Here is a 25,462-nt window from a genome sequence, read left to right on the forward strand (position 1 = left end):
TATTTAAGTAGGGTTTCCCATTTGGTAACCCAAACCATACCCAAGGCCTCCGTGGGTTGGTACTATACCCATAAAGATATACTTGGGTAAGGTACCCAAAAAACATCGGGGGTACCCAGGGTACCCAGGGTACTCGGTCCGGCGCGGCTCCCTTTCGGTTTAAAGCGCTCCTATCTCGGTCCGAGGGGGGTTAAGGCAATTCTGCTAAATCTTAACTTACTTTTAGAAGCGGTCAGATAATTCTACTATATCTTAACTCACTCTCTAGAAGCGACACTACAACATTATAACCTGACTTAGTATTTACTATATATTTAGTATATATTAAGGGTATACCCTATACCTAAGTATATCTTCATGGGTTAGTACCATACCCAAACAGATTAGCTTAGGTTAGTACCCAAGAGAGGTTGGATGGGTTGGTACCAGGGTATACCATACCAAATGGGAAACCATGTATTTAAGTTGTAGACGATACTTAGAATAAGCGAATGTAGGCTGAGAATGAGAGTTGGCGTCAGTCGAAAGCCGAAAACTGAAACGGTAGGGAAATTGTTGAAATTTGATCCGAGAAGAATAAGCGATGTCCATCGTGTCGTAATGTTGAATTACATTCCCTCCCCCCCAACCCACTAACACCTCGTCAACACCAATCCAGAAAACCCTTCCCTCCCATTATCCAACGGTCCATCAATTTTGGCGAGATCAACCCGCTTTCCCTCCACGTCCATCAATTTCCAACCCTCGCCCTCAGCATCATCGGGAAATGCCTTGATCAACGCACCAACACAAATCCCAATCATCATAGGTGCAAACGAATTGCCAGCGGGACATACAAAGGGGCGCGCACCGAATGGCATGAAGCCAACTTGTTTGGCATCATGAGTGCGTGACGGGTTGAAAGTGAGAGAATCCTCGCCCCAAATTTCGGGTGTGCGATGGAGGTGTTCGACGTCTATTGCATGAATGACTTCTGGATCGTTTGTTGGTGCCATATCAAGTAAATTAAGGAGTTGATACCAAGGACCGTGAGGTACAGGATTGATGGGTGATATGAGACGATGAATGCGGCGGGTTGGAGGATATAGTCGTAAGGCTTCGCGGACGATTACTTTTGCAGAGATCCCTTCAGCTGATACATCTTCGAAAGTTTCCTGAGTCGGGCAGCTCATCAAGGAGTTGAGTGAATCTTGCATCTCCGCTTGGTTTGAGGTAGCACGAAAGTGCACTTCCAAGAAACACCGAAGAACGACGCGCCAGAGGGTTTCGTAGGCCGGTAGGATGATGTTGAGAGGATTCCTACTGTCGCCGTTGGGGTCGAGAGGAGGGAAGATGCTGAATATGTTGGAGAGTTGCTCGAGGAGAGCCTTCTTTTGGGGGAGAGGTTCTAATGAGCAGTCCTTGGAGGCCATCCAGAGCGAGTTGATGTTCGAGGTGATATACTGGATGTCTTTGACTGTCATTTCATCCATGTTGGGAAAGAAATGCTTAATCACCAACTTGAAAACGTAGGTTTGCATGAGAGTTTCCAGAGGAAGACTTCCATCAGAGCACTGTATCTGTGGGATCAACTTTTCAAGATACTCTGAGGCTTGTTTTGTCACAGCAATCCATTGCTCGTCGTTCATACGGAGTTTAAGATTGACCTTTGCAACGAAGTCTTTATGTACTTCTTCAAGCTCGGTTGTGAACGCGTTGGCAATCCCGAAGGCCTTGACTAGGCGGTTATTTGGAAAGGCTCTGCCGGGCAAGGTTGATCACTTGAGAACACATCTGGCTTCGTGTAAGTTGGTGATTGGATTCTTTCGGTGATCCTTCATGAGCTGGCCGAAAAACCGAAGTTCAATGAAGTAAGTGGTGAGGGCCACCGCTGCTGAGGCGAGCACGACACCGCGGAAGGAAAGATCGTAGTTCTCCATGAAGGATTCTGTATGGTTTCAACGATTTTCAAAATGGTGGGTATTAAGTTTGCCGGATGTGACACGAACTTGAGAAGAAAGGTAACGGATTCCACATCCCGTCCTATCAGCTTATAGGTTGTACGACTTGGCCGGATGCGACTCGCAAGTCATTTTCGGAATGAAAGTATCAGACGATTGGGTATGCGAGATAGTATCATGATCGGAGACCTCCATGATACTAGAGCTTAAGCAAACTTTTCTACCGAGATCATTTGGATTCCGATGTCGTTGAAAAGGCGTCGTAAGTTGAACCTTCTAATAAGTTCCAAGGACATCAGCTTGGAAGTTAGAGCCGATTCGGCCCCACTCCACAACCCGCAATTCAAGTTTTGCTCCACTTTTATTAGAGACAGCTTTATAAAACAAAAACAGAAAATTTTGTCATCCAATCCAAGCGGCTTTAGCTCACTTGGGAGAGCGCCAGACTGAAGTAAACTTTAGATCATTGATTATCTGGAGGCACTGTGTTCGATCCACAGAAGCCGCACATCTGCGGGTAATGGTCAACCATTATCTAAATTCGAACAACTTTTTGCTGATTTTTTGCCTGGCAAAGTAGAAGTTAAGATGCAGTGAGTATCATTGAGAGGGTATCAATTATTGTAGTTCAAAATTCATTCTTTTGAATATTCTATCGTTTACTTTAATTGTATTCCCATAACCTCACGACCATCATATTCTTTATGCTCATGAATACTCGAGTACCTCGTCCTCTTTACTCACTCGAACAAAATCGAGGAGAAAGTGGGGATGAAAAATTATGCGGGGAGAATGATTCTGCCGCTTGTCACCGCCTTTCTCCGCCTTTCTCCTATTGCGCAGGGGTCACGTCCGAGGTTGGGCAATAATGATCACAGAATTCGATTCTACGACAATGGAATTTTATCCAATTACCCAAATATTACCTTCCCACAAAGAATCAACATAAGATGACATTGTCAACATCTCGTTTCAAATGATTATAAGGAACTGGCTCGGGCCGTAGCGTCACCAATTCAAACAGTGAGTGACGGGAAAGAAAAATCGGCTGCAGCTCCGATAACGCTAAGATTGTGGAGGGACTGGGAGTGGGTGACTGACTGGGCTTATTACTTTATCAAGAGTGACTCTTCTTACCCAACAAACATACGTCTTGAGTCACGACAATTGTATATACTCTTCGATTCAAAATGGCTCTTCGAATATCTGCGAAAAGGGTGGCTGCAGCCATCAAGGCAGGAAATGTCTGCTCATCCGCCAATTGCATTCTGAAGAGGAATGCTTCGCAAGCAACCGCAGCGGCTTCAAACTTGTCAGAAAGCGTCAGGAACGATATTTATGTGAGTTAAGATCTCTGCGACTCTTAATTATAACTATTACTGATCTGAATTCCCGCAGCGAGAAGCTTCCCTTCCAAATGCCGATCCTCCTGAAGACTCGGCCACCGCTGCTCTGGTCAATGAGCAAGCTCCATATATGGTCAAGACGTACGCCCGACCACCACCGATGTTCGTCAAGGGAAAGGGATGTTACTTGTGGGATGTAGAGAACAGGAAATATCTGGACTTTACTGCCGGTATAGCTGTTAATGCGTTGGGACACTGCGATCCGGAAATGAATCGCATTCTCGCCCAACAAGTAAGCAATACCATTCATACATTACACAGCCAAAATTAACATTTTATTTTGCAGTCCAAACTCCTCGTCCACACTTCCAATCTATACCACAATCCCTGGACCGGCGCACTCTCCGAACTCCTCATACAAAAGACCGTCGAATCAGGGAGCATGCACGATGCTCGCTCCGTTTTCATATGTAATTCTGGCACAGAAGCGAATGAAGCCGCAATTAAGTTTGCTCGAAAGGTGGGGAAGGTCCTCGATCCATCAGGTGCCAAACACGAAGTTATTTCCTTCAACAATTCCTTCCACGGTCGAACAATGGGCGCGCTATCAGCTACGCCAAATCCAAAATACCAAAAGCCATTCGCACCAATGTTACCTGGGTTTAGATACGGGACATACAACGATGTAGCAGCAATCAAAGACCTCGTCACCGAAAACACATGCGGTGTGATAGTCGAGCCAATCCAAGGAGAAGGTGGTGTAATCGCCGCAACAGAAGAATTCCTCGTAGCGCTAGCCGCTCGCTGTAAAGAAGTCGGCGCAGTCCTAATATACGACGAAATCCAATGCGGACTGGGCCGAACCGGCAAACTCTGGGCCCATGCCTCCCTCCCTCAATCAGCCCACCCAGATATCCTCACCACCGCCAAAGCCCTCGGCAACGGCTTCCCTATCGGCGCTACAATCGTCAATGGCTCCGTCGCAGAAAGAATAGTAGTAGGCGACCACGGCACCACATTCGGCGGTAACCCCCTCGGCTGTCGATTAGCACACTACATGGTCTCGCGTCTCTCCGACCCAAAACTGCAAGCTGCAGTCCTCGAAAAATCTCAAGTCTTCCAATCACATTTCCGCAAGCTCCAGAACAAATACCCTGAACTCATTACTGAGATCCGTGGGAAGGGCCTTCTGCTCGGTCTCCAACTTAATCAAGATCCTACGCCAATCGTCACTGCTGCCAGGGAACGAGGACTCCTAATCATCACGGCTGGCACGAATACATTGCGATTTGTGCCCAGCTTGACGATTAGCGAGGAGGAGATTGCAGAGGGGATGAAGATCTTGGATGAAGCGATGAGGATCCTGGTTAGTCCTGGGGAGGAACCCGCGGGGAAGCTCGTTAATGGGGAGGTTGACTCGCCGAATTAACGTTCTAAGCGATGTTTTCGTCGAAGGAGGTCATGGTTTTGCAGTAATTCATTGCGATGTTGGAATCGATGCGGAGGAGTTTGGCGTTGGGATATATAAAATTCGTTTCTGCTCGTGCGCTGAGATGGTTGGATTAGCGTTCCGATATGTAGAAAGGGGTACTAGAATAATAAGCGATTCAACACCATGATCTATACACCATATACCTAAACATTTTCTTTTCTCACCCTGCGTTTTCTTATCATGTATACCATTTCACCCCCCTTCCTTCCACGTGCCACTACTCTTTTCCTTAGCTGAACACCTGGGGATAAGAATTAGTATTTATTCTTTTTTTTCTTTTAGGTAGGACAGAGAAGAGTGCCGAGAGAAAGAAAGAAACAAATTTCTTCCTTTCTCATTATAGACAAAACCTCCTACCATACTACTCTAGAATAAGCCTTAGATATCGAATCTTTTCCTTTCCTTTCCTTTCCTTTCTTTTTGTTATAAATGTTTGATAGACAGGAATTGGAGAGAGGGAGAGGTGGGGGGTTGTTGGTAGATGATATAGGGAATGCGTAACTGCTTTTGGGAAGTCGGGATAAGATGAGGAGTGAGGATGTATAAGATTAGGTAAAAAAAGAATAAAAAATTCGAGGGAATCTTAAAAGTTCTTGTAGTGTAGTATATATACCCATCCCATTCTCAACTTTATAGACATACACTCTATACAATAAAGTTAAATTAAACCCCCCTTCATTCCCACAGCCTAATATTACAAAAACCATGCGTGCGTGCGTGCGGGATACAGTTTTTACTTGTATGTCTATACATACGTCCCGACCCTATGAATTAGGAGTATTTAGCTTACCATCAAGCTCCCTCCTAAGCGTGCCGTCTAGCGTGAAACAGATATGATTATAGACAAGGCTACCTACCGAGTTACTCACCACTAAACCCTTCCTACAAAGTCTTACATCAAATCATGAACCACGAGACTATACCATCCATTCAAAGCCGTGAACAGAAGACAAAGGTAGAAGGAGCTTTGGGAACATTATAGATCCTTGGATTGATATACTACACAAGCCCTTTTGCTTGCTTATCTTTTAATAGACAGAGATAGAAACGCCTTCGCTATGTACGTCCTCCCATAACCACAATTTACGATTCGAAAAACAGACAATACTTTTACACCCCGACCTAAGACGTCAACACTGCTTTACGCAGGCGAACCCGCCGACCTTATCTTCTCCCTCATACTCGGCCTCGGCATATCAGCTTCACACATTGGCAAGCCCTTCCCAACCTTAACCTTCGCCGCCAACGCACTTCGAATATCAGCTTCACTCCTATCCTTCCACTCTCCATATCCGCTCGAGCTGAGGGGCCAGAGGAGTTGATTATCTGTGCTCTTCCTGAGGAAGTCGCCGAATTTAGGCGCCTTGACGCTCATCAGGATATCGAGCTCGGTCTGGAGTTCCTGGCAGTAGGTATCGAGCGGGAGATCGTTGACGTCATTGCCGAAGGGGTTTTCGAGCTCGTTGCCGATGGCGGCGAGGCCCATGATGATGTAGGCGGCGGCGACGGTGCCGGGGATGGTGATCCAGTCGAGGGCGAGGTAGAGTTGGAAGGGGAGGAGGTAGATGTAGAGGAGCACGATTTGGGAGATGAGGATGTTGTAGCCGATTGGGAGGGGGGTGGTGAGGACTCGTTCGGCGTTTGCTTGGGCGTCGGTGAGGGTTGAGAGGCAGACGACTGAAGATGTTAGTGGGTTATATGGATAATAGGCGGTTGAACTTACGCATTTGTCCTACGACGACTGGGGAGCTCATTGTTCCGTTCTTGACAACCTCGTCGAGGTACGCGCTGAGGTAGGATAAGATCTCTAATGGTAGATTGCCCAATGGAACGTTTGCGTTCTTTGCTTTCTTGATGGCCTTTCGAGGATTGCTGACTGCGAAATCAACACCCAAATATTCTCCGACCTTTTTCCAGATCGTCTTTTTGGGAGTAATCTCATTGTCTTCGCTATTAGCAAGCTTAGCGAAAGTGTCTAGATGTCCGACCAAACTAGCAATATCCGGGTAATGAGTGAATGGCTCGAATCTGAGCTTATGTTTGAGAGAAACGGTGAAAGCAAGAATCATGTTCATGGCGGTGATCTTGGCGAGAAGATCCTCCTTTCCTTCTTCACCTTCACGCTCAGAGGTATGGATCCAGATATATCGTGCAAGATTTCGACATTGAACCGAGAGAACCGTCCAGGCTTTACGTCCATCAGAGTATCGCTCATATGCTGTGCTAGTACGGAAAGAAAGGGCTAAACCAATGACGAAACCAAGAACTGTGAGAAGGGCGTTTGAAATACCCACTATTTCACGATTAGCACGAATTCTCGCTGGTTGATAAATTTGAACCTACAGTTTGTGACGAATTTAGAGATACATGTAATGAGCGTTGCCCATCCTCCTGCGAACGCCAAGGGTAGGATCATTCGTGGCAGAACGCTCCCGTGCATCCGCATGAAATATGGAAGTTTTGAATGGCGATCTAGATCTCGAGGACCAACCTGTTTTAATTAGAATGATTTCCATACGCGGGTTTGCAAACGCACAAAGTAGTCTGTGATATCGATGCTGCCTCTGGCTGTGCCCATCGGGGTACTTGTTCCTCCATAGCTTGCCGCGGCTACCTCGAACGCGGATTTTGTTAACGTCGAGTTCCTTGAGTCGGTGTTGAACTTTTTTGGTTGTGGGATATCGGAATTATGGTGTTCGGCTTGCGCACCAGGACCTCCTCCATTATGATTTGGACCTCCCTCGTCGGCCATGTTGAAGATGTATTAAGAAAGAAGTCGATCTGGTGTCTAAAGAGGATCGATATCGAAAGTGAATGGAAGTTCGGAAAGGTGGTATGTGGAAGGAAAGAAATGAGTTCGCATGCGCAAAGAGAAGAATCAGAAAGTTGGCGAAGGAGGGAATGTTATGATAAAGGAAAGACGTTGGTAAGGAAAGGCGAAGTTGGTCTTCTTTTGACTGTGCTTGTCTGTCTGGCACTTTGACTGGGTCCGCGGCTCGTTTCAGGGATGCGGTAGATTTCACCTAGGATCTTTTCCCCTGCAGCGGACTCAGCCAATGTCGGCGGTCGGCATGGAGAACAAGGGAGGGAACGTTGTGAGTGGGGAAGCGAAGCCGGTGTGAATAAATCTCGTGTTCTCGATTCTTCATCATTTTTGCAGTACGGAGTACAGCCTCGACTCCTGGCATGCTCCAAGGAGATTATCGGTGCCTTATTTGGATGATGACTGCCTGCTTCAAACATCAGGAACGAGCTGATGAAGCTGATAGGATAGATTCAATGTATAACACAAACATTATTTTCAGCCAACTTGCGCAATTGGTGAAGATATTCGAGAGTTCGACGTGGCAATGTGGCATCCAGGGGAAGACGTCGAGGCAAGGCTGAAAAAGTGGGTCCGGGACGGGCCCTGACTGAAATAGATACGTACAGTGGCTACCAGATTGGGCGAGCCAAGGAGAAAACCCCAATGTCCAGACCACAGAGTGTGAAGCCAAGCCATCCACTTTAAACGACGACTCCTTTCTGCGTGTCGCTGCAGTGAGATACAGCGTACCGAGTACATATATCTGGCCAAGCAAGACCATGCGATTCGCATCAAAGCTTGCTGGCGGTACCAAGTGCATGAATGGAGAAAAGGATTCGTTCACAGAACACAGCGTCAAAAGAAAAAGAATCTTTTTCGAAGATCGATACTCTGTGGGGTAAAGTCCACAAAGTCCACGTCTCAGGAGGAGGAACAAAAGTTTGTCTCGTTTCAGATGTCGTGGCCAAGGCATGTGCGCCCTGTCAACGGCTTCCACAAAAGTTTCAATCATTTTATCCGAAGCCAATCATCCCAAACTCTGAGCAAATCAAATTCGATTGAGGCGTAGGAGTACTTGGCGCCACAACAGACGAAGTACCTGCGCGGCACCAGATGGAATTGTTTGTACAAATTGCTGCGCGTTGGTAAACAAAGGAGCAACAGCTGACTGCTGACCGCGTTGTTAATCATACTTACCACTTTCTCTGAGCTCAGCTCCTGTCAGCAATCGACAGAGAGAGGGAAAGACGGCATATATCCATATCGGGGGATTTTTGCATCTTGTCTGTTTGTATCCATCACCGATGCTCTTCTTGGTACCGAAGTGAAATGAAGAGGTCGACTGTTGGACAGCCTGCAACAGTCAGCAGTCTGGCCGTGGCAACGACTCAAGTTGGCCAGATTTCTGTCATCTCCCTAGAGCTCGATTTGATGTTGAAATGTTTGTACTGCCTCGAACGATACGAGGCTCTTTAGTGCTGATGAGGCTCAATTGATCGAAGATTGACGAACGACGAACTTGATCGCTCGGGTATGTTGATATCTCGCCGTCTGACCTCGATAGGGTATGCCAAACATCGACGGGTGCCGGAATGAGGGGAACCATGGTTCCCAGACCCGGGGAGCAGGGACGAAGTATATATGTCCTACGAGATGGCCATACTTGAATTTGCAGGATGAAGAAGCGACAATATCTTGCGAGAGAGGTAAGTCTTCCGTATAAAGCGAAAATACGATGATCTTCATACCTAGGAGATGAACATGTAGCTTTAAGCCTCAAATTCCAGGTGTGCCCTAAGGCATAGACATAATAACAATACCATCACGTGATTGGTCACATGCTTCCTCACTATCACATGCAATCGCCGCAAACAGTATTCCTGCCAGGATGGAAATCCAACCAATCCATTCGTGTTACCCCACGAATTCCCATCACGGCCTCTCTCCCATTCGACACTGCTGCTGGTGTCTCCATCAAACGCCGCAGGTACACGGCCACCGAGGTTTGTTAGCTGACAGATTGAGGTCATCCGGACCACAAGAATTGACAGCGACACGAATCATGATTACTTGAGTGATTGGGAATTTCTTTTTGCTTTCCCATTCTCATTCTCTATCACATGGCTTCCCAACCTTGAATCAAGAAAAGAAACGCGTTATTGGAGGGCTTGATTGTCGTACGCACATGTCAACTACAAAGACCGTGTTTCTTTGATCGGATTGCTTCAGCACCCAACAACAACATCAAATGTAAAGATGATAGGTATGCGCATAAGCTAATCTGTCTGCCATCGGCTAATCACTTTCAGATCATGTTCTTGGTCGACCATCTGTACAATTCCGGAAGATCCAAGTTCTAGGAGTTCTTTCTTTCTGGTCTTTCTATCTTTACAGGTAATTCCGACGGTACCCGTTCTGGGAACAAATGCTAATTGCCTCCTTCAGAGGACATAAACATGGCCCGCCTGTAGTTCGAAAACTGTCGAGGAAGCTCTCTGGATACATAACACCATGGCAGACTCTAGTCATTACCCTTCTTTACCTCTACGTCGCTCGAAATCTGGGAAAGCTTCTTGGGCTGGAATGCCCCGAACCTCTCGCGAACCTATACACGCGATCATACTTCAGGGCGACATGGGTTACCACAGCTCTAGATGCTGGATTTTGGAGTGCGATGAGGATAAAGAGGAAGTGGTTGAGAGATTTGGCTTCAGTGGTGTTTACTGCATATTACCTGATAGCCGCCGAACAGGCGGATGAGAAAGTTAGAAAGGTTCGAGCCGGGTTGACTGTAGAACATCTTCGAGTCAGCTGGAACAAGGGCACGACACCATACCTAAGCGCTCTTCAAAACCTGACAAGACCGAGACTCATGCGATACCCCCCGCGTCAAATTCGCATCCCAAGACCGTCGAATAGCGATTATACCGAATCCGTCAATGCGTGGTTATATTTCGACGGACCAATATCTGCTTTGAAGAGCCATGACAAAGTTGTGCTGGATATTCCTGGTGGTGGTTTCGTGGCAATGAGTCCAAGAACGAGCGATGATAAGTTGTTTGCCTGGGCAGGAAAGACTGGATTGCCAGTACTTAGCTTGGATTATCGCAAAGCGCCCGAATATCCATACCCATATGCGCTGAATGAGTGTTTTGATGTTTACTGCACCCTCATTGCGAGCAAGGGACGATGTATTGGTCTATCTGGGGATGTTATGCCGAAGACGATTTTGAGTGGTGATAGTGCAGGAGGAAATCTTGCAACAAGCACGATGCTGATGATTATTGAGTCTGGTTTGATGGCGTCTAGGACGAAGTCTCAGAATCCGTTACCTATTCCAGACGGGTTGATTCTCATATATCCTGGTCTAGATATGAATATCGGCAACTGGATGTCGGATGAGCAGATGACTTTGATAAAAGACAGAAAAAGCCGAAGGACGAACCATAATATCGTTCGTCGCAAGAGCATGCAATATAATCTGGCGGCCGGAACGCCACATCAATCCGGAGATGAAGAAGACGTCACACCACCAAAAAGAAGTCCACCTATCATTGACACCAAAGTATCGAGACCTACGTCCATTTCCCTGCCCTCACCACAATACTCAACAGCTGCACCACCCTTGATGTCCCCAGCAGTCACCAAAAACCAGGAGCGAGAACAATCTCACCACCCCGAACCCCTACGAACCCGCCTCGCAATGTCAAGCATGATATCCTACTTCAATGACCGAATCCTCTCCCCAGAAATGATGCGTGCAATGATCATCCTCTATATCGGCCCCCACAATCGTCCAGATTTCTCAACAGAATACCTCCTTTCTCCAATATTGGCACCCGATAACCTTCTCGCCGAATTCCCCAAGACCTATTTCCTAACCGGAGAACGGGATCCATTAGTCGACGACACGGTAATTTTCGCTGGAAGATTACGAAGAGCTAAAGCTGCGAAGCACGCACAAGAGCACAGAAATAGCGGAAAGGAATTCGATGAACGAGATGTAGTTGAGGTCGTACTCATCCCCGGGATCTCCCACGGTTTTCTCCAATTCGTAGGTTGTTTTCCTGAAGGCTGGAAATACATATTCCGCTGTGCCCGCTGGATCGATCACATTTTCGCCGCCGCTACCACACAGTCACCTACTACACCCCGCAAAGGCCTGCATCACCGTCGTACCCGTACCGAATCTTCTGGCGACGAGGGCTTGGAAATGACGATGACGAAGAGAACGAAGGGGAAGAAAGACGAGGAGAGAATGAGGAAGGAGAAGTTGCTTAAGGAACAACTACGCGAGAGGGGCGAAGAAAGAGCGGCGTTGGGGAGGGGAATGGGGAAGCGCAAGAAGAGTATGGTTGGTCTGGGGAGTAGTGATGATTTACTGGGTCGCAGGATGTTGGGGCTTGCGGGGCCGTTGACGGGGGTTGGCGGGGATGAGGAGTAGAGTGTGTGGTGGGTGGTGGGATAGTTTTAGGTGGGGATATGGGATATGAGAAATATGAAATACAAATGCTGAATTTCACGCGCTTGTTAGTGTTCTTGTGCAGCTTAGATTCATGGAGGTGGTAGGATGATGTAGTTGTCCTATCTTGACCCATACCACTTCAAACACAGAGCACATCCACATCCACCTACATTTACACCAGCCCGCGGCCTACATCCGCTGGGGTAATTAAGATGTTGGAGGAAAGTAGAAGATGGTGTGAACGTTTGGAATCTACGGTTCTGAAGACCTTGAATGTTAAGTTGGTCGTAGATTAGTCTAGTGATAGATTGAACGGAGAAGTTCGTAACAGGCGAAACTCGTAATCCTATTTGTATGTCTAATTCCAAGCATTATATTATCTTTAACAATCATGCTTCTCTATAATAAGTTCACAACCTCCTTCCTAGGTTGAAGTATGAACTATTACCTTCTATCTCACGGGTTCACAATTCTTGTTCTCGCTATCACGAAACGGAATAAGGTGTAATGGATTGAATAGACGTTAGACTAGTAGTATATACGGTAACAAAGTCTTTAGCATTAATTATATAAGAATTCTTTTTACTCTCCTATTCTTCAACCTGAAAATTCACATCGGTTATATTTATAGATAAATAGATGTCTCGATAATTAAGATTAAATTCAGTGGCTTTAAAACACGTATATACACTTCCTAGTAAATCTAATAAGATCGTTCCTCGTAGTCGAAAAATTAATACGTGCTACTCAAATTTCGTTCGTTATTATCTAATGAGGATCAGTGGCCCTTAAGTGTCTGTTTGAATGAGATTATAAGTGTCGATTAATTGAGAAGTTTCGGGTGTTGTACGGTGGTATTTAACTCACTAATCGAATTTAGGAATTTCAGGATTGATTTTGAATGTAGATAACTGAGAAATCGAAACCGGAAATAATATTAACATCGCTTTTGAAAAATAACTAGAATCATTATTAGGTTAAATCTCGCAACGATCAATAACATTTAAAAGTAGAAGGTTAGCTTTATTTTCAGTAATTCGAATGGTATTTAAATATAACTCCACTAATTCTTATTTCGACTTAAATAACCCCGAGTTCCTCCATTTTTTGGGCTTCGCCATCCCCGTATTAGTGAGTAAAGCACTGCAGGACTAGTTATCAAAGTGCTTGAATTGATTGGTCAGCTTGTAACGCATAGGGCTTTCGTTATATCCTGTTTCATTAACGACTGGTATGTGACCAAGCAAAGAGAGGCAGAAGTGCCCAATTCCAAAAATCACAACAAGACAAATAAAGCCTGATATATGAGAAATCAATCCCACAATTATTCTATTCGTAGCGGAATTCTGAAACGCAAACTTCACGTGATTCCCCTTCTCCGCATGTGTCTAGACGTTAATGCGCCGCCAAACACCAAGTAACTGCGCTGAGCCAATTGACATAATTCCCGCCTACGCTTCCGCCCTCTCAGATTTAATTGGCTGCAATATCTCGCTTCAGATCAGTTTTCTCGCTTGGCATGGGCTGTGTATTCCTGGATCACGTACACCCAACACCTCGACTTCTATATCCTCAAAATTTTTGTGGGAGGACGCCTCGTGGTGTTGGTTGCGCAGCGATTCCGAAGGATTGGGAGCGCTCGTGGGTTGTTGGGCGGTGGAGGTGAGGATGGAAATAGCGATGGATTTTTGACGATGAGGGGGAGGTCAAAATGGGAGATGGGCCCGGGTTTTTTGGTGCTTATGTTTTTTTTGGTTTGGAAGAATTGAAGTGGGAAACGATTGATACGAAAGAAATTATTTGGTTGAAGGGGATATTATCAGTCGCAAATATCAACACTAGCAACAATGTCTCTCTTCCGCAGATACTCAACCAGAAGCGGATATATCCCACTGAACGACGAACCAACACCAGAATCACAGACACAGAATTCAGAACCACAATCCCCAAACTCACAAACAACACCACAAACAACTCCATCCAGATCACGCAGTTCATCATGGGCTTCTCAATCTTCTCTTCAGGCTTTCCATCCGCAATCGCCGGCGTTGGAGGAGAAAATTATGGCGTCGGGGAATATGCTGGTAAGTCGCAAAAATAAAATACATGGCATGGGAGTTTTTTTGGGATAAGAGACTGATGGATTAAACAGTTTAGGAGAAATAGCAGTCGGAGAAGGAGGAGACTGATTGTGGTTGAATTTGTGCATATGTCGCCGCTGAATATTGCGCTTGAGGTGCCGAAGTTGCATTGGAGAAGTCCGAAGAGTCCGTTGGATCTTTTTAAATGAGTCCCTTCTAGTCTCAGGGACGCTTTCGTCCTGGATGGTCAATCGGAGGATGAGCACCGAGTCGAGCCAAGTGCAGAAGATGCTTTGACAAATTCGTAGAAGTTGTCGCATCTGTGGCTGGGAGGAAGAGGTACATCGCATGAAAGCAGTTCTGAGGGCTTGGTACCACACGAAGATGGACAGGCGGTACTGATGAGAATGATGAGATCCATCAACTCAAATGAAATGAGTCTATCTCTCTCGAGGAAAGGAGGAAAGCTTCAGCGCAAATACCTGAAGTGGATACCTCGTCATTATCGACAACATAGAGTTCTATTGTTACTCGAGAACTACCCTCATCAAGAAAAATAGCAACAGCAAAGTTTCTGAGGCGTTCATGGATTTGACACACCTCGGCCGTTTCGTTACAGCTTGTAGTTATTACCGAGCGTTGAATTACCTCGCCGGTGGGGTCAGGAGATTAGGAAACTGAAAGAAGGTTCGCTGAGGAGGAATTTGCAGTTATCCCACTGGGAGACTCATGAGTTGGTAACATGCTAGAGGAAATTACATATTTATATACTTCATATGCCTAGAATCTTGTAACACTAGTTCGAAAGTTTGTGTCACTATCTATGATTGCATACCAAAGAAATTTGAAATCTCACTTTAGAACACAAAAGAAACCAATTATTCAATTCAGTACGTCATGTCTTGACTCCTTTTCCATCCAACGTTTCGTGGTCTAGAAGCAAAAGTTCCTCAAAGTCGCTTAAAACAACCAGCAAATCGCAACCACCCTTCAGCCAAACTCGACTGCCCCCACCCCTCCCGTCACAAATACGAGAAACCTTAACCATCGATTGTTTCATCCCATCATACCTCGGTAATTTCATCCAAAACATTCTCACTCGTTCTCAAATCTACTAAATACGCCGATGTTATGCCGGGATCTGGACCCGACTTTCGTGGGAATCCAGAATCCACAAACTTGATAATTTCTACTCCACCTCGGTCAGCCCTGTCATAATTCAGATCTCCATCGCGCTGGAAATCTTCAAGGTTTAGTACCGCACCAATTGCCGGGTCCAATCTTCTAAGTGGATATAGCGCTTCCTGTCAAACGTGCACTAGTGTTTTTCGATTTGTGGAATCTACCTTCAATAACATGACTTTCCTCGTAGGATAATATCTATCTCCTCTCCTGCAGTATACGAGTTATTCCACTAGTCGCGAGAGAATCTACTACACCACCGTCGAAAGAATACCAGGGCCCGTCAACTATTGTCGGAGAACCTCCACCCAACCGGGCACCAAACGCCCAGAAGGCCCTTCTCAAAAAGCGATTTCTAGATGCTCAGAAAACGGGTTAAACCTAGTTACATTTGCCCGATCTTCCTGGTCCCGAGTGGTGGACCTTAACGGGTATCTGATACTCACTAACAGCTAAGCGAGGACTCTCCACGAATGGGATATCCGCATTAGCAGAACCCCTATAATTTAAGGTCTTCATTAAGCTGAAGCCGCCAGCACTACTGGCGGGAAGACTACGACAAGAGTATGGGGTAGAATGACACTGTTGATCTGCATTCTACCGGCGGAAGATCTGTAATTTGTTGCGGGGCTGTTGGATCCGTATCTTGGTAAAGCTATACGGAGGCACCATGGTTAGGAAATATATAAAGTGAGTCTATTTGCCTTCAAGTTTTTTCTTCACCTTGCCTCTCTCATCCGCCTCATTCCTTCGGCTTGCCTCAATCGTCTCCTTCTCATTTGACCTCATTTCATTTTGAGGAGAAACATCAAGATGGGACTCATCACCACAAGTATCGCATTGCTCTCGGCGGCAGCTCTTACCTCGGGAGCCGTCATCGAAAGACAAACTTGTACTCTGCCAACCACGTACAAGTGGACACCATCTCCCAATGCACCACTTGCAACTCCTAAGAGCGGTTGGGACTCTGTAAAGGACTTCACTCACGTTCCCTACAACGGCAAGCACCTTGTGTACGCATCCAACCATGTCGGAGCCAACTACGGTTCCATGAACTTCGGCACATTCACAAACTGGGGTGACATGGCATCAGCCAGCCAGAACCAGATGAACTTCGCTGCCGTCGCACCAACCCTATTCCAGTTCACACCAAAGAACACCTGGGTCATGGCCTACCAATGGGGACCAACAGCATTCTCATACCGCACATCCAGCGATCCCACCAACGCGAACGGATGGTCAGCAGCACAACCCCTGTTCTCCGGTTCCATCAGCGGAGCAGCGTACGGACCAATCGACCAAACCGTCATCGGTGACAGCAAGAACATGTACCTATTCTTCGCCGGCGACAACGGCAAAATCTACCGCTCCAGTATGCCCATCGGAAACTTCCCAGGTAGTTTCGGCACCGCATCAACAGTCGTCCTAAGCGACACGGAGAGAAACCTCTTCGAGGCTGTTCAAGTCTACACCGTCAAGGGCCAGAACCTATACCTCATGATCGTCGAGGCGCAAGGAAACAACGGACGGTACTTCCGCTCGTTCACAGCAACGAGTCTGGACGGTGCCTGGAAAGCGCAAAGTGGTCTTGAGAGCGCGCCGTTCGCTGGTAAGGCGAACAGCGGCGTCACCTGGTCCAACGATATCAGCCATGGTGATCTGATTCGCAGTACCGCGGATCAGACATTCACTGTTGATCCGTGTAACTTGCAGTTGCTGTTCCAGGGTTTGAAGCCAAACTCGGGCGCGGCTTATGATAAACTTCCTTACCGTCCGGGATTGATCACTCTTCAGCGCTAAGTCCTGAGCCCGGTACATATCAAGCCAAGATGCAGATAAGGGTGCTGAAAGAGCTTGGGTCTTGGTTAGATGTGGCTGAGGATCGGGAGGTGCACGTACATATTCAAACAAAACTTCTGTAAATAGTTTTCTACATGCTACATCTGTAGCAATTCTTTTGTAAATACAATTCGGTTCTTCGAGCTTCAATCTTATTCAGTTCCTGGACACTGAAAATTTGCTCGTTGAGAGTGAGACTCGGGATCGTAACAACAAAGCCAAGATATCTGTCGTTTTAGCATATTCTACCAACTCATCAATGAATACCACGGTACTAGATATGAAAAGAAAAATCCTACCAGACTTTTCCCTGACAATAATCAACTGATCAAAACCTCAGCGTGAAAATTATCAGCCGAACCATCATCACTCGTCGTCAACTCGGTTATGTCAACTCCCCAGGTCCCAGCCACGTGTAGCACGAACCCATCGTACAAAGCCGCAGCCCATTGGCGCGCATATCTCCATCCAGGCTCGAACATATGTTCAAGAGGCCATTATCATTGGTGCGCGTCTACCATTTCTCAATTGGTGCGCATGTCTTTGAGGCTCGTCTCCCGATATGGAAACTGCCAGTGAACCGCGGAGGATTTCCATCTGGGAGCGTCTAGCGGGAACAAATGCCAGGATGCGGTATTCAACCGGATTAGGCGAGGGTTCGCAGCGAGATGTCGAGTTGGGGATCGCTGCAGGGTTGTTTTTTGGCCGGATTTTGTTTCTTTTGAACTGTTTGGGGGAAAGGTCGGGTCCAGTTGGGATTGATGTAGGGAGACGTATCTAGAAGTTGAAGATATTTACAGTTTTTATGAAGATTTAATGTTAGGGTGTAAAGTACTTAGCACGAATTTCGTGGTTCAAAAGCGTTGTTTCACTCTTAAAGAAGTCAGAATAAACTTTGTGGAGAACGTGCCGAAATTTCCAATGATTCAATTGCCGAAACGCGGGGAACAGGTACCCAAATAGCCTAAAGTATGGTAACGAACCGAACTAGCGGCGTAAGTGAAGGCTCGTAAAGAATATTCTATTGTCATTCAGGGATGCTCGTGAATGTCTATTGTGTCTTGATTCGTGCTTTAATTCGAGGGAATATCACCTAGGCTTAATGTTGCTCAGAATTGTGACGAATTCGAGATCACGAGCTTCGCTTTCTACAAGGCGGATTCTCTGTATGTTTGTTTGTTTCTTATTAGTTTCCGGCCTCTATGCATATATAATCGAGTCATATATCTTTTACATTAAATTATGTGGGGTAGCACCGAGAAACGTGGTATATATTAACGTTGCATAAGCTCGGGAAGATTGAAGTGGCATTTAATTTATTTCTCGCTTATTTTACAAGCGCTTTCTTTTTGGATATTCCATAGAAATATCCATTTTATCTAGTAAGATTGGCCATGCTTGGTTGATGAAAGAGTCGGTAAAAGAGTCAGTTTGGCAGCTTTGGCTCGCTTTAGTAGGTGCCTGGGAGCTTCTTTGTAAGTAAGTAGTAAGTGAGGATCGTTTGATAATTAATACCACTTCTACTTTGCACAATCGGAATTTACTTTCATTTTTGTCCATAATCGAATGCTCTAATATCAATGCTCTTTGATAAAGCTTGTATTCCAAAAAGAAAAACCGTGTAATAACCTCTCAAAAGGTCTCGTTCCTGATATTCGAAGCGAGGGTAACCACACCAACTAATCAATCACCCTTGAAGATTGATCAGCAAAGAAAAGTATGTAAATGGGTAGCACCACAATATACTGGCAGAGTAGAGAGCTATACCGAAATGCCTTAAGTAGGATCCTGCCCTGCCAAGATGAAGAGAGTCAGCATTGGATGGAATGAGTATGAAAATCGCAGGAATACGATATCTCCCACAATGCCTATACACATTGCCCTTCTAACACACTCTCAGAAATATGCCGTTGGTAAGTGCCGAGTCTGGGACAAGTCGGATGAATATAGCTATTCAATACACCTGATACACACAAATATTCAATAAATCTTGATGGATATATCCTCGAACCATATAAACAAACCCAATCCCCGGATACCAAAAGCCTCATCATCCTCACAACCACCCAACATGTTATCCCTTACCCTCGCCCTCGTGCTTTTTCTCAACCTCGTTCTCGCCGCTCGCTCCCCGGGCTGTGGTAAATCCGCAACCATAAAATCCCAAACCTACAGCACAACCATAAACGGAAAATCCCGCCAATACATCATCCGTCTCCCAAACAACTACAACAACACCCGTGCCTACCGTCTCATATTCACATGGCATCAACTCGGCAGCTCCGCCTCGTCCATCGCTGCCGGTGAAGATCCCAACAAAGGCGGTGTCCTCGCATACTACGGTCTCCCACCCCTTGCAAACGAATCCGCCATCTTCGTGGTCCCGAACGGGATCAGCAATGGCTGGGCAAACAGCGGAGGTGAAGATGTGAGCTTCTATGATAAAATGAGGGACACTGTGGAAAACGACTTGTGTGTCGACACCTCTCTTCGATTCCACACCGGATTCAGCTACGGCGGTGGCATGTCCTTCGCCATCGCTTGCGCCAGGGGCAAAGAAACACGTGCAGTGGCAGTTATCTCGGGCTCTCAACTATCTGGCTGCGCTGGAGGAAATGACGGAGTTGCATATTATGGACAGCATGGAACAAAGGATAGTGTGTTGCCTGTTGCAAACGGTCGAGCTTTGAGAGACAAGTTTGTCAAGAACAACGGATGCACTGCTGTCACTGAGACTCAACCTGGAAGTAATGGAAAGAGTGTGAAGACAGTTTACAAGGGATGTAAGGAAGGATTGCCTCTTACCTGGGTGATTCATGGGGGAGATCACAACCCAAGTCAGACTGATTCGGGGAGTTCGAAGCCGTTTGCGCCAGGGAATAGTTGGGAGTTCTTTGAACAGTTTAAGTCGGTTTGATGATGTGGAGGAATGAGTGGTTTGGATGTATATATTGATGTTCGAATGATCCATGGAAAAAGTTTTTGGGTTACCGTCAATTTCAGTGATTTTGAGTATTGAATGAAAGTGAAGGATTACATGTTCCGGTAGCTTAATTTCACCCAGCGGCGGTATATATTATAATCCCTGAGCTATCACATTTGATTCCTGCTGATAGCACCGCCCAAACGTGAATAACCGAGAGGTGTCACAAGTTGTGATTCCATACTCTTGTTCAAATGTGAGATCAAACAATGCTCAGCAGCTTCGGATGCAAGACAATGTCAGTGAGCCCACATATGAGAACTTCAAACTATTCGCGATGCTTTGAAAAGTGAAGACCAATTTTAGTGGATTGAACATTTCGGCGAAGTTGGCTCGCCAGCGATAGCTTGATCTCCTTGTCGTAAGCAATTCGATCGAGTATGAATGGCGCACACATGTTCACGTACCCATTTGTACGATCATCTAAAGCTAGTCATACGAATGAACTCGTCAGCTGGTTCCATCGTCGAAAGAGACGACAATCCACGGAAAAGGTGCGGTCAACCCAACAGTGTGTTTCAAGCCTGACGGGACACCTCCTTACGCTAGAGTAACTACATATTCTGAAAGAAAAGAGTTAATGTTCTTAAGCAAAAAAACAAATGTTGCCTCTCTTACGAAGGGTAAATACACCTTTCAGAGAACCGATGTCGGTTTCTGGCATTAATGCACTTGCCGGGCACCACGTCAGACTTGCGCTACACTTCTTGCATTACACTGGTGATTATACCATCAAAGAAATCAGAAATGGCTTACTAGCGAATATTCCCACTTTCGGGATTTAATCATTCAGTCAACGTAGTTGGGTCAGAGGGTGCCCTATGCATCAATGTGGTAATCGGATGAGAAGAGTGAACTTGCATCGTCAACACGCTGTTCAGAATGCCTGCATATATTGCCATTTTGGTGACTCTCTGTCTTGATAAGAGGCTGTGTTCGTCACATGAATTTGAATAGCCGGCTATAACTACCCTCTCTATCAAACATCTCGAGGGATGAACATTGTGCCGGAAGTACCACTTCAGGACAGTATGCTGACTTTCCGTTTTTGACTCATTCATGTTACTGAAATCAAGTCGCTTTGCCTCGTGCTAATGATCTGACATGATTATATCACCGCATGTCTTTCTCATAGCATGTGAATTTGAGGAGTTGTCAGCTTGGACAGCCACCTCTGTTCTGGCTTTCGGTTACGATTATTCATTTACCAAGTCTGGACTCATATTATGGTCGACGCATAGAATTAACTTTGAGGTACAAGATAAATTTGTTGGCAAGTATTTATCGCACTTCTTATGTCGCAAATGGCACGTCCAGCAAGCATGTTGGCTGCTTTTCCCATTTGTCGTGAAAAGTACGGTATTAGGTGTAGGTCAAGTATTGGAAATAGAGGATTTGGTCGAAAATAAGATTTATCCCGTGCCGCTTGATGGTAATGTATTGGGATCAAGATGAGGTTGAGTGAATAATGAGTACTCTGCAAACGATGTTGTTGGCTGTCCCCTTCATGGATAAGAGGTGGTATATGGTTCCACAGGATTATTTCAGGACAATCTCACCTTTGACATACTAGTTCAATCCTCCACAACTCTAAATCTAAAAGTAGCAGGGTATCTCGAGAAGAAAATATAAATTCGCAACTCATGCACCTCCCCGCCTCGAGATCTCATTGTGAATTTGAGGTAATTCTTTCCTACATCTAAGTCGAGAAGACTTTATAGGTCATTCACAGGACCTCATAGTCGTATGCATAAAATCTTTTTCTTCCAGCTCGGATGCGTTTACATCCGTCCAAAAACAACTCCACGACACGAATCTGGTACCATCTCCGCAAACGTAGATCGAGATAATGGAAATCCAAGAGATTTATTCGCATCCGTATGGAGACAAAATCTTTGAAGATCAGCAAGCAAAGTTCCGCTTCTTTCCAAAGCTACCGATCGAGTTACGGCTCATCATTTGGTAAGTTTCCCTCCGATCTACCTTCACTAGGCATTTACATCATTTACACCCTTCATTATGGTGAGGTTAGACAAACACGATCACTGACTTTTTATCAAGGAAAATTGCGGTAGATGAAGGCCGAATCATTCACTTGTCGAAGGCGCCCAAGGGACCTTCTTTCGTCAATCTTTCCGGACACCCGCCTCTTTTGGAAGCATGTCTGGAATCGCGAATAGTGGCCAAAAGATTCTACGTGCGCGGATTCGAGCAAAAGATGTATCGGAACGCTTCGATGTATTTTTCGCCCGCAGACACTCTGTACTTTGAAACTATCCAAGATTTTGATGGTTTCGTATTTCGTCAAACTAGATTTCGGAACAACATAGAGAAACCACTGGCACTCAATAACTGCGACATTAGATCGGTTACCCTTGGAACATTCGGTACCATGGATGGTTTGATAGAAAGATCATTTACAGCTGTTGGCATGTCTTACTTCGGCCACAAAACCAAGGCAGCTCGTGATTTTGCCATGTTGACCAACCTCGAGAGGCTCACGTTACTTCTCGACAACAATGTGTTACATACTTTTGGGACTCGGGCAACTTTTGCTGGCGAGAGTATCGAGCTTAATGATATTGAACAAAATTCGTTTTCGAAGAATGGACCTATACAAGGCCGCATGTTTTCATACTCTAAAACCATATTTTCGGCATTCAAGTCGAAGTTCGAAAACACATTACGCAAGATGTCTCACTCGTATGTCTCACATATAAACGAAGGTCCGGGGGATTGTATGTATTGCTTATTGCGAGGGGGCAACGATTTACCAGTTTCGACGTCTGAATGGTGGAAAAATCCAAAAGTTTCCATCCTCGACAAAGAGATTTACACCAAGGGCATAGTATCAAAGCCGGGTATATTCAAGCGTTGCGAGCGGTTGGAAAGGGCCGATCAAAAGGCCTTGCGAAGGAGGAAACGGATGAAGGAATTGATTCAAAAGAGAGCTACGCTGAAACGAAAGAACCCATACATGGAAGAGAACTGGAAAACTGCGATAGCGAAGAATGAAGCCGAAATCGAAAAAATAAGCGATGAAATAAACCTTCTTCGACATGGCAGAGAGTAGCAACTTGAGAAAGTGGAAGAAATTTAGGGACGATGCGATGTCTTTGACCGTGTCCATGCAATCGTGGTATTTTGTCGAGATGTTGTGGTGGAGCAAGATTAGTGTAAGATGGAAGGGTGAATAAGCCGGGAATTGCTTAGGAAGAAAATCGCAGATAATTTTGTGTTGCTAAATTGACATGGAACCTGGCAGTTTCTTGAATGGAGGTCATACAACTCTGTAGAAGAGCATCGCAAATCTAGTTGAGGTACATTAAAAAGTTATCTGTTTGCTGAGACCATTGTCTGAATATAAAGTTGAGGTCAAATCCTTTTTCTTTAGTCAGTTTGGTCGCGTGTATTTTGAAAGAGCAAACTTGAACCTTTGAACCTGCGCTACAAAAAGCTTCATTGCTAATCACTATAAACTTGCTAGGAGTCAATTTCTTCAGCCACATGCTTGGTGTGTTTAATCTGTTGAGATTCATTTGAAGGTGCTACGCTTCTTGTACTGTCAGGGGGCCGGTTATTTTAGGACAGATTTCCAATTTGTAATTTCCAATTTCCAACGAATCACATTTCTCGTTTTCACGCCTGTTTGTTAGGGGTTGAAAATTTATCAACATTCGGTCACTGGTATCAAAAATATGGCAAGCATACTATGGAGTTGCAGGTAGAAACATCGTCATATCACAAAGGATCATCACTGGCGATATACCTCGTTTATAGGAAAATGTAAGCTGCTAATTCGCCTCAGTTTCTGTCTACTAGTCTGAATTTATCGTACTACCTAGCTCGAACATAGTGAAAAGGAGGCAAATTAAGTGCCCAATTCATGTGTTTTTACTATGTCTAAGCCAGTGCGAATCATTTATTTTCAGTATTCGCGCCCTGTCCAGTCACACTCCCATTGGAATTCACGTTTTTAGATCAGTTCATCTTTGTCTTTGTATTTCTCATCTATAAAACGTCATGTCCCAAATGATTTTGAGACCCTTCTCCCAATTAATCCAATTAATTATTCAATTCGAGATCAAGCAATCAACACACGGATTTGGCGCAATTGATCAACTCTGGCAAGGTCAAAAGCCACCATGGAACTATACGATCGAGAACAAGAAATCTGCGATTGGTATCGGGAATCTAAATTTGAATTATTTCCCAAACTCCCTACGGAGCTGCGTCTGACAATTTGGTTAGTGTCTATTCCGTTCCATATTTGAATTAAATTTCATATTGCAGATGCCGTACAGCTTGAATTGGTAACCTTGACTCACTAAAAGAAACATGAAGCTGAAGCTTGAGATAGGGAGCTTGCGGTCAAAAATGGCCGAGTTATCCATCTAAAAGAATGGAATCGTACAATAAAGGAATGTGTCAACCGATCAGGCTTACCGCCTTTGATGACAGCCTGCTCCAAGTCTCGAGAAGTAGGAAAGAGGATGGACACGCTGGATTCGAATTGAAAATGGTTCGCCACGTCCCAATGTACTTCTCACCTTCAGACACGTTATACTTCGACGACCTGGAAACGATGCAAAGCTTTCTTACAAGCGACGCTCGATGTTCCATCCCTCAGACACTTAACAATAGTAGTATTTTGTCGGTAGCAATTGGCCGCTTCAGTGTGGTACGAAATGATTCCAAAGAACGTATCATTCTAAGCTCCTTCTGTGAAACTAAGCCCTGGGCTGAACCGGACAAGAGGGCCATAGCTGCGGTATATCTCGCCAAGTTGTTTAACCTCGAAGAACTCATTCTGTTGATCGATGGTATGGATGATATGGATTGGATTGAGACCTATGAGCACGATGGAAGGTTTACTTGGAATCCTTGTTCCAAACGATATCAACTCCATTCAGCACAGGACAGCGAGTCCGTAAATAATCAGCCAGCAACAAGCATAGAGACTATCAGCCGGGAAACCCTCACCGCGTTTAAGTCGGCGTTTGAGCTCTCGTTATCCAAAAGCTCAGGGCCAGTCCTTGAAGCCCTGTCAAATCAGCGACAGAAGCTTTATGGTGTGAGTCGTCTAAGACTGCCATTCCAGGCATCTGCATGGTGGAAGAATCCATCAGTCACTATCAAGAAGGGTTCAGCATATCGGTTTCGGCATTCCATCCCAGCATTTTCCAATAACATTGAACTCGATGTCTTCCTAGAAATGAAAAATAACAATCTTTGATATCAAGAGGCTCATGTTGTTATTATGTATCTGTATCAGGAGGAGACGATTTTTGGTGGGAGCGAAGCAGATTGATAACGGCACGAAAAGAA

The 25,462-nt window shown here is 45.4% G+C and overlaps 9 protein-coding genes across 9 annotated transcripts; 7 read left to right on the top strand and 2 right to left on the bottom strand.

Moving 5' to 3' along the window:
• Positions 1-632: 632 nt before the first annotated feature.
• On the bottom strand, positions 633-1,472 carry GLAREA_03495 (Cytochrome P450; the record flags this gene model as incomplete). Its single annotated transcript, XM_008083748.1, has 1 exon — positions 633-1,472. One exon carries the CDS (start codon positions 1,470-1,472, stop codon positions 633-635), a length of 840 nt encoding a protein of 279 aa, XP_008081939.1.
• Positions 1,473-3,130: 1,658 nt separating this feature from the next.
• GLAREA_03496 (PLP-dependent transferase) lies at positions 3,131-4,715 on the top strand (the record flags this gene model as incomplete). The annotated part of the gene is made up of 3 exons (XM_008083749.1): positions 3,131-3,280; positions 3,339-3,578; positions 3,633-4,715. 3 exons carry the CDS (start codon positions 3,131-3,133, stop codon positions 4,713-4,715), a joined length of 1,473 nt encoding a protein of 490 aa, XP_008081940.1.
• A 1,204-nt stretch (positions 4,716-5,919) lies between these two features.
• GLAREA_03497 (uncharacterized protein) lies at positions 5,920-7,530 on the bottom strand (the record flags this gene model as incomplete). The annotated part of the gene is made up of 4 exons (XM_008083750.1): positions 5,920-6,455; positions 6,502-7,071; positions 7,122-7,269; positions 7,315-7,530. The coding sequence occupies 4 exons, from the start codon at positions 7,528-7,530 to the stop codon at positions 5,920-5,922; spliced, it is 1,470 nt and encodes a 489-aa protein (XP_008081941.1).
• A 2,310-nt stretch (positions 7,531-9,840) lies between these two features.
• GLAREA_03498 (alpha/beta-Hydrolase) lies at positions 9,841-12,028 on the top strand (the record flags this gene model as incomplete). Its single annotated transcript, XM_008083751.1, has 3 exons — positions 9,841-9,847; positions 9,894-9,978; positions 10,030-12,028. 3 exons carry the CDS (start codon positions 9,841-9,843, stop codon positions 12,026-12,028), a joined length of 2,091 nt encoding a protein of 696 aa, XP_008081942.1.
• Positions 12,029-13,760: 1,732 nt separating this feature from the next.
• Positions 13,761-14,238, top strand: GLAREA_03499 (uncharacterized protein; the record flags this gene model as incomplete). Its single annotated transcript, XM_008083752.1, has 2 exons — positions 13,761-14,133; positions 14,207-14,238. The coding sequence occupies 2 exons, from the start codon at positions 13,761-13,763 to the stop codon at positions 14,236-14,238; spliced, it is 405 nt and encodes a 134-aa protein (XP_008081943.1).
• Positions 14,239-16,125: 1,887 nt separating this feature from the next.
• GLAREA_03500 (Arabinanase/levansucrase/invertase) lies at positions 16,126-17,112 on the top strand (the record flags this gene model as incomplete). The annotated part of the gene is made up of 1 exon (XM_008083753.1): positions 16,126-17,112. One exon carries the CDS (start codon positions 16,126-16,128, stop codon positions 17,110-17,112), a length of 987 nt encoding a protein of 328 aa, XP_008081944.1.
• A 2,110-nt stretch (positions 17,113-19,222) lies between these two features.
• On the top strand, positions 19,223-20,068 carry GLAREA_03501 (alpha/beta-Hydrolase; the record flags this gene model as incomplete). The annotated part of the gene is made up of 1 exon (XM_008083754.1): positions 19,223-20,068. The coding sequence occupies one exon, from the start codon at positions 19,223-19,225 to the stop codon at positions 20,066-20,068; it is 846 nt and encodes a 281-aa protein (XP_008081945.1).
• Positions 20,069-21,983: 1,915 nt separating this feature from the next.
• On the top strand, positions 21,984-23,207 carry GLAREA_03502 (uncharacterized protein; the record flags this gene model as incomplete). The annotated part of the gene is made up of 2 exons (XM_008083755.1): positions 21,984-22,096; positions 22,196-23,207. The coding sequence occupies 2 exons, from the start codon at positions 21,984-21,986 to the stop codon at positions 23,205-23,207; spliced, it is 1,125 nt and encodes a 374-aa protein (XP_008081946.1).
• Positions 23,208-24,536: 1,329 nt separating this feature from the next.
• GLAREA_03503 (uncharacterized protein) lies at positions 24,537-25,370 on the top strand (the record flags this gene model as incomplete). Its single annotated transcript, XM_008083756.1, has 1 exon — positions 24,537-25,370. One exon carries the CDS (start codon positions 24,537-24,539, stop codon positions 25,368-25,370), a length of 834 nt encoding a protein of 277 aa, XP_008081947.1.
• Between the last annotated feature and the right edge of the window lie 92 nt (positions 25,371-25,462).

The sequence above is a fragment of the Glarea lozoyensis genome (genome assembly GCF_000409485.1).
Source record: "Glarea lozoyensis ATCC 20868 chromosome Unknown GLAREA2, whole genome shotgun sequence".
In the NCBI taxonomy this organism is placed as follows: Eukaryota; Fungi; Ascomycota; class Leotiomycetes; order Helotiales; family Helotiaceae; genus Glarea; species Glarea lozoyensis.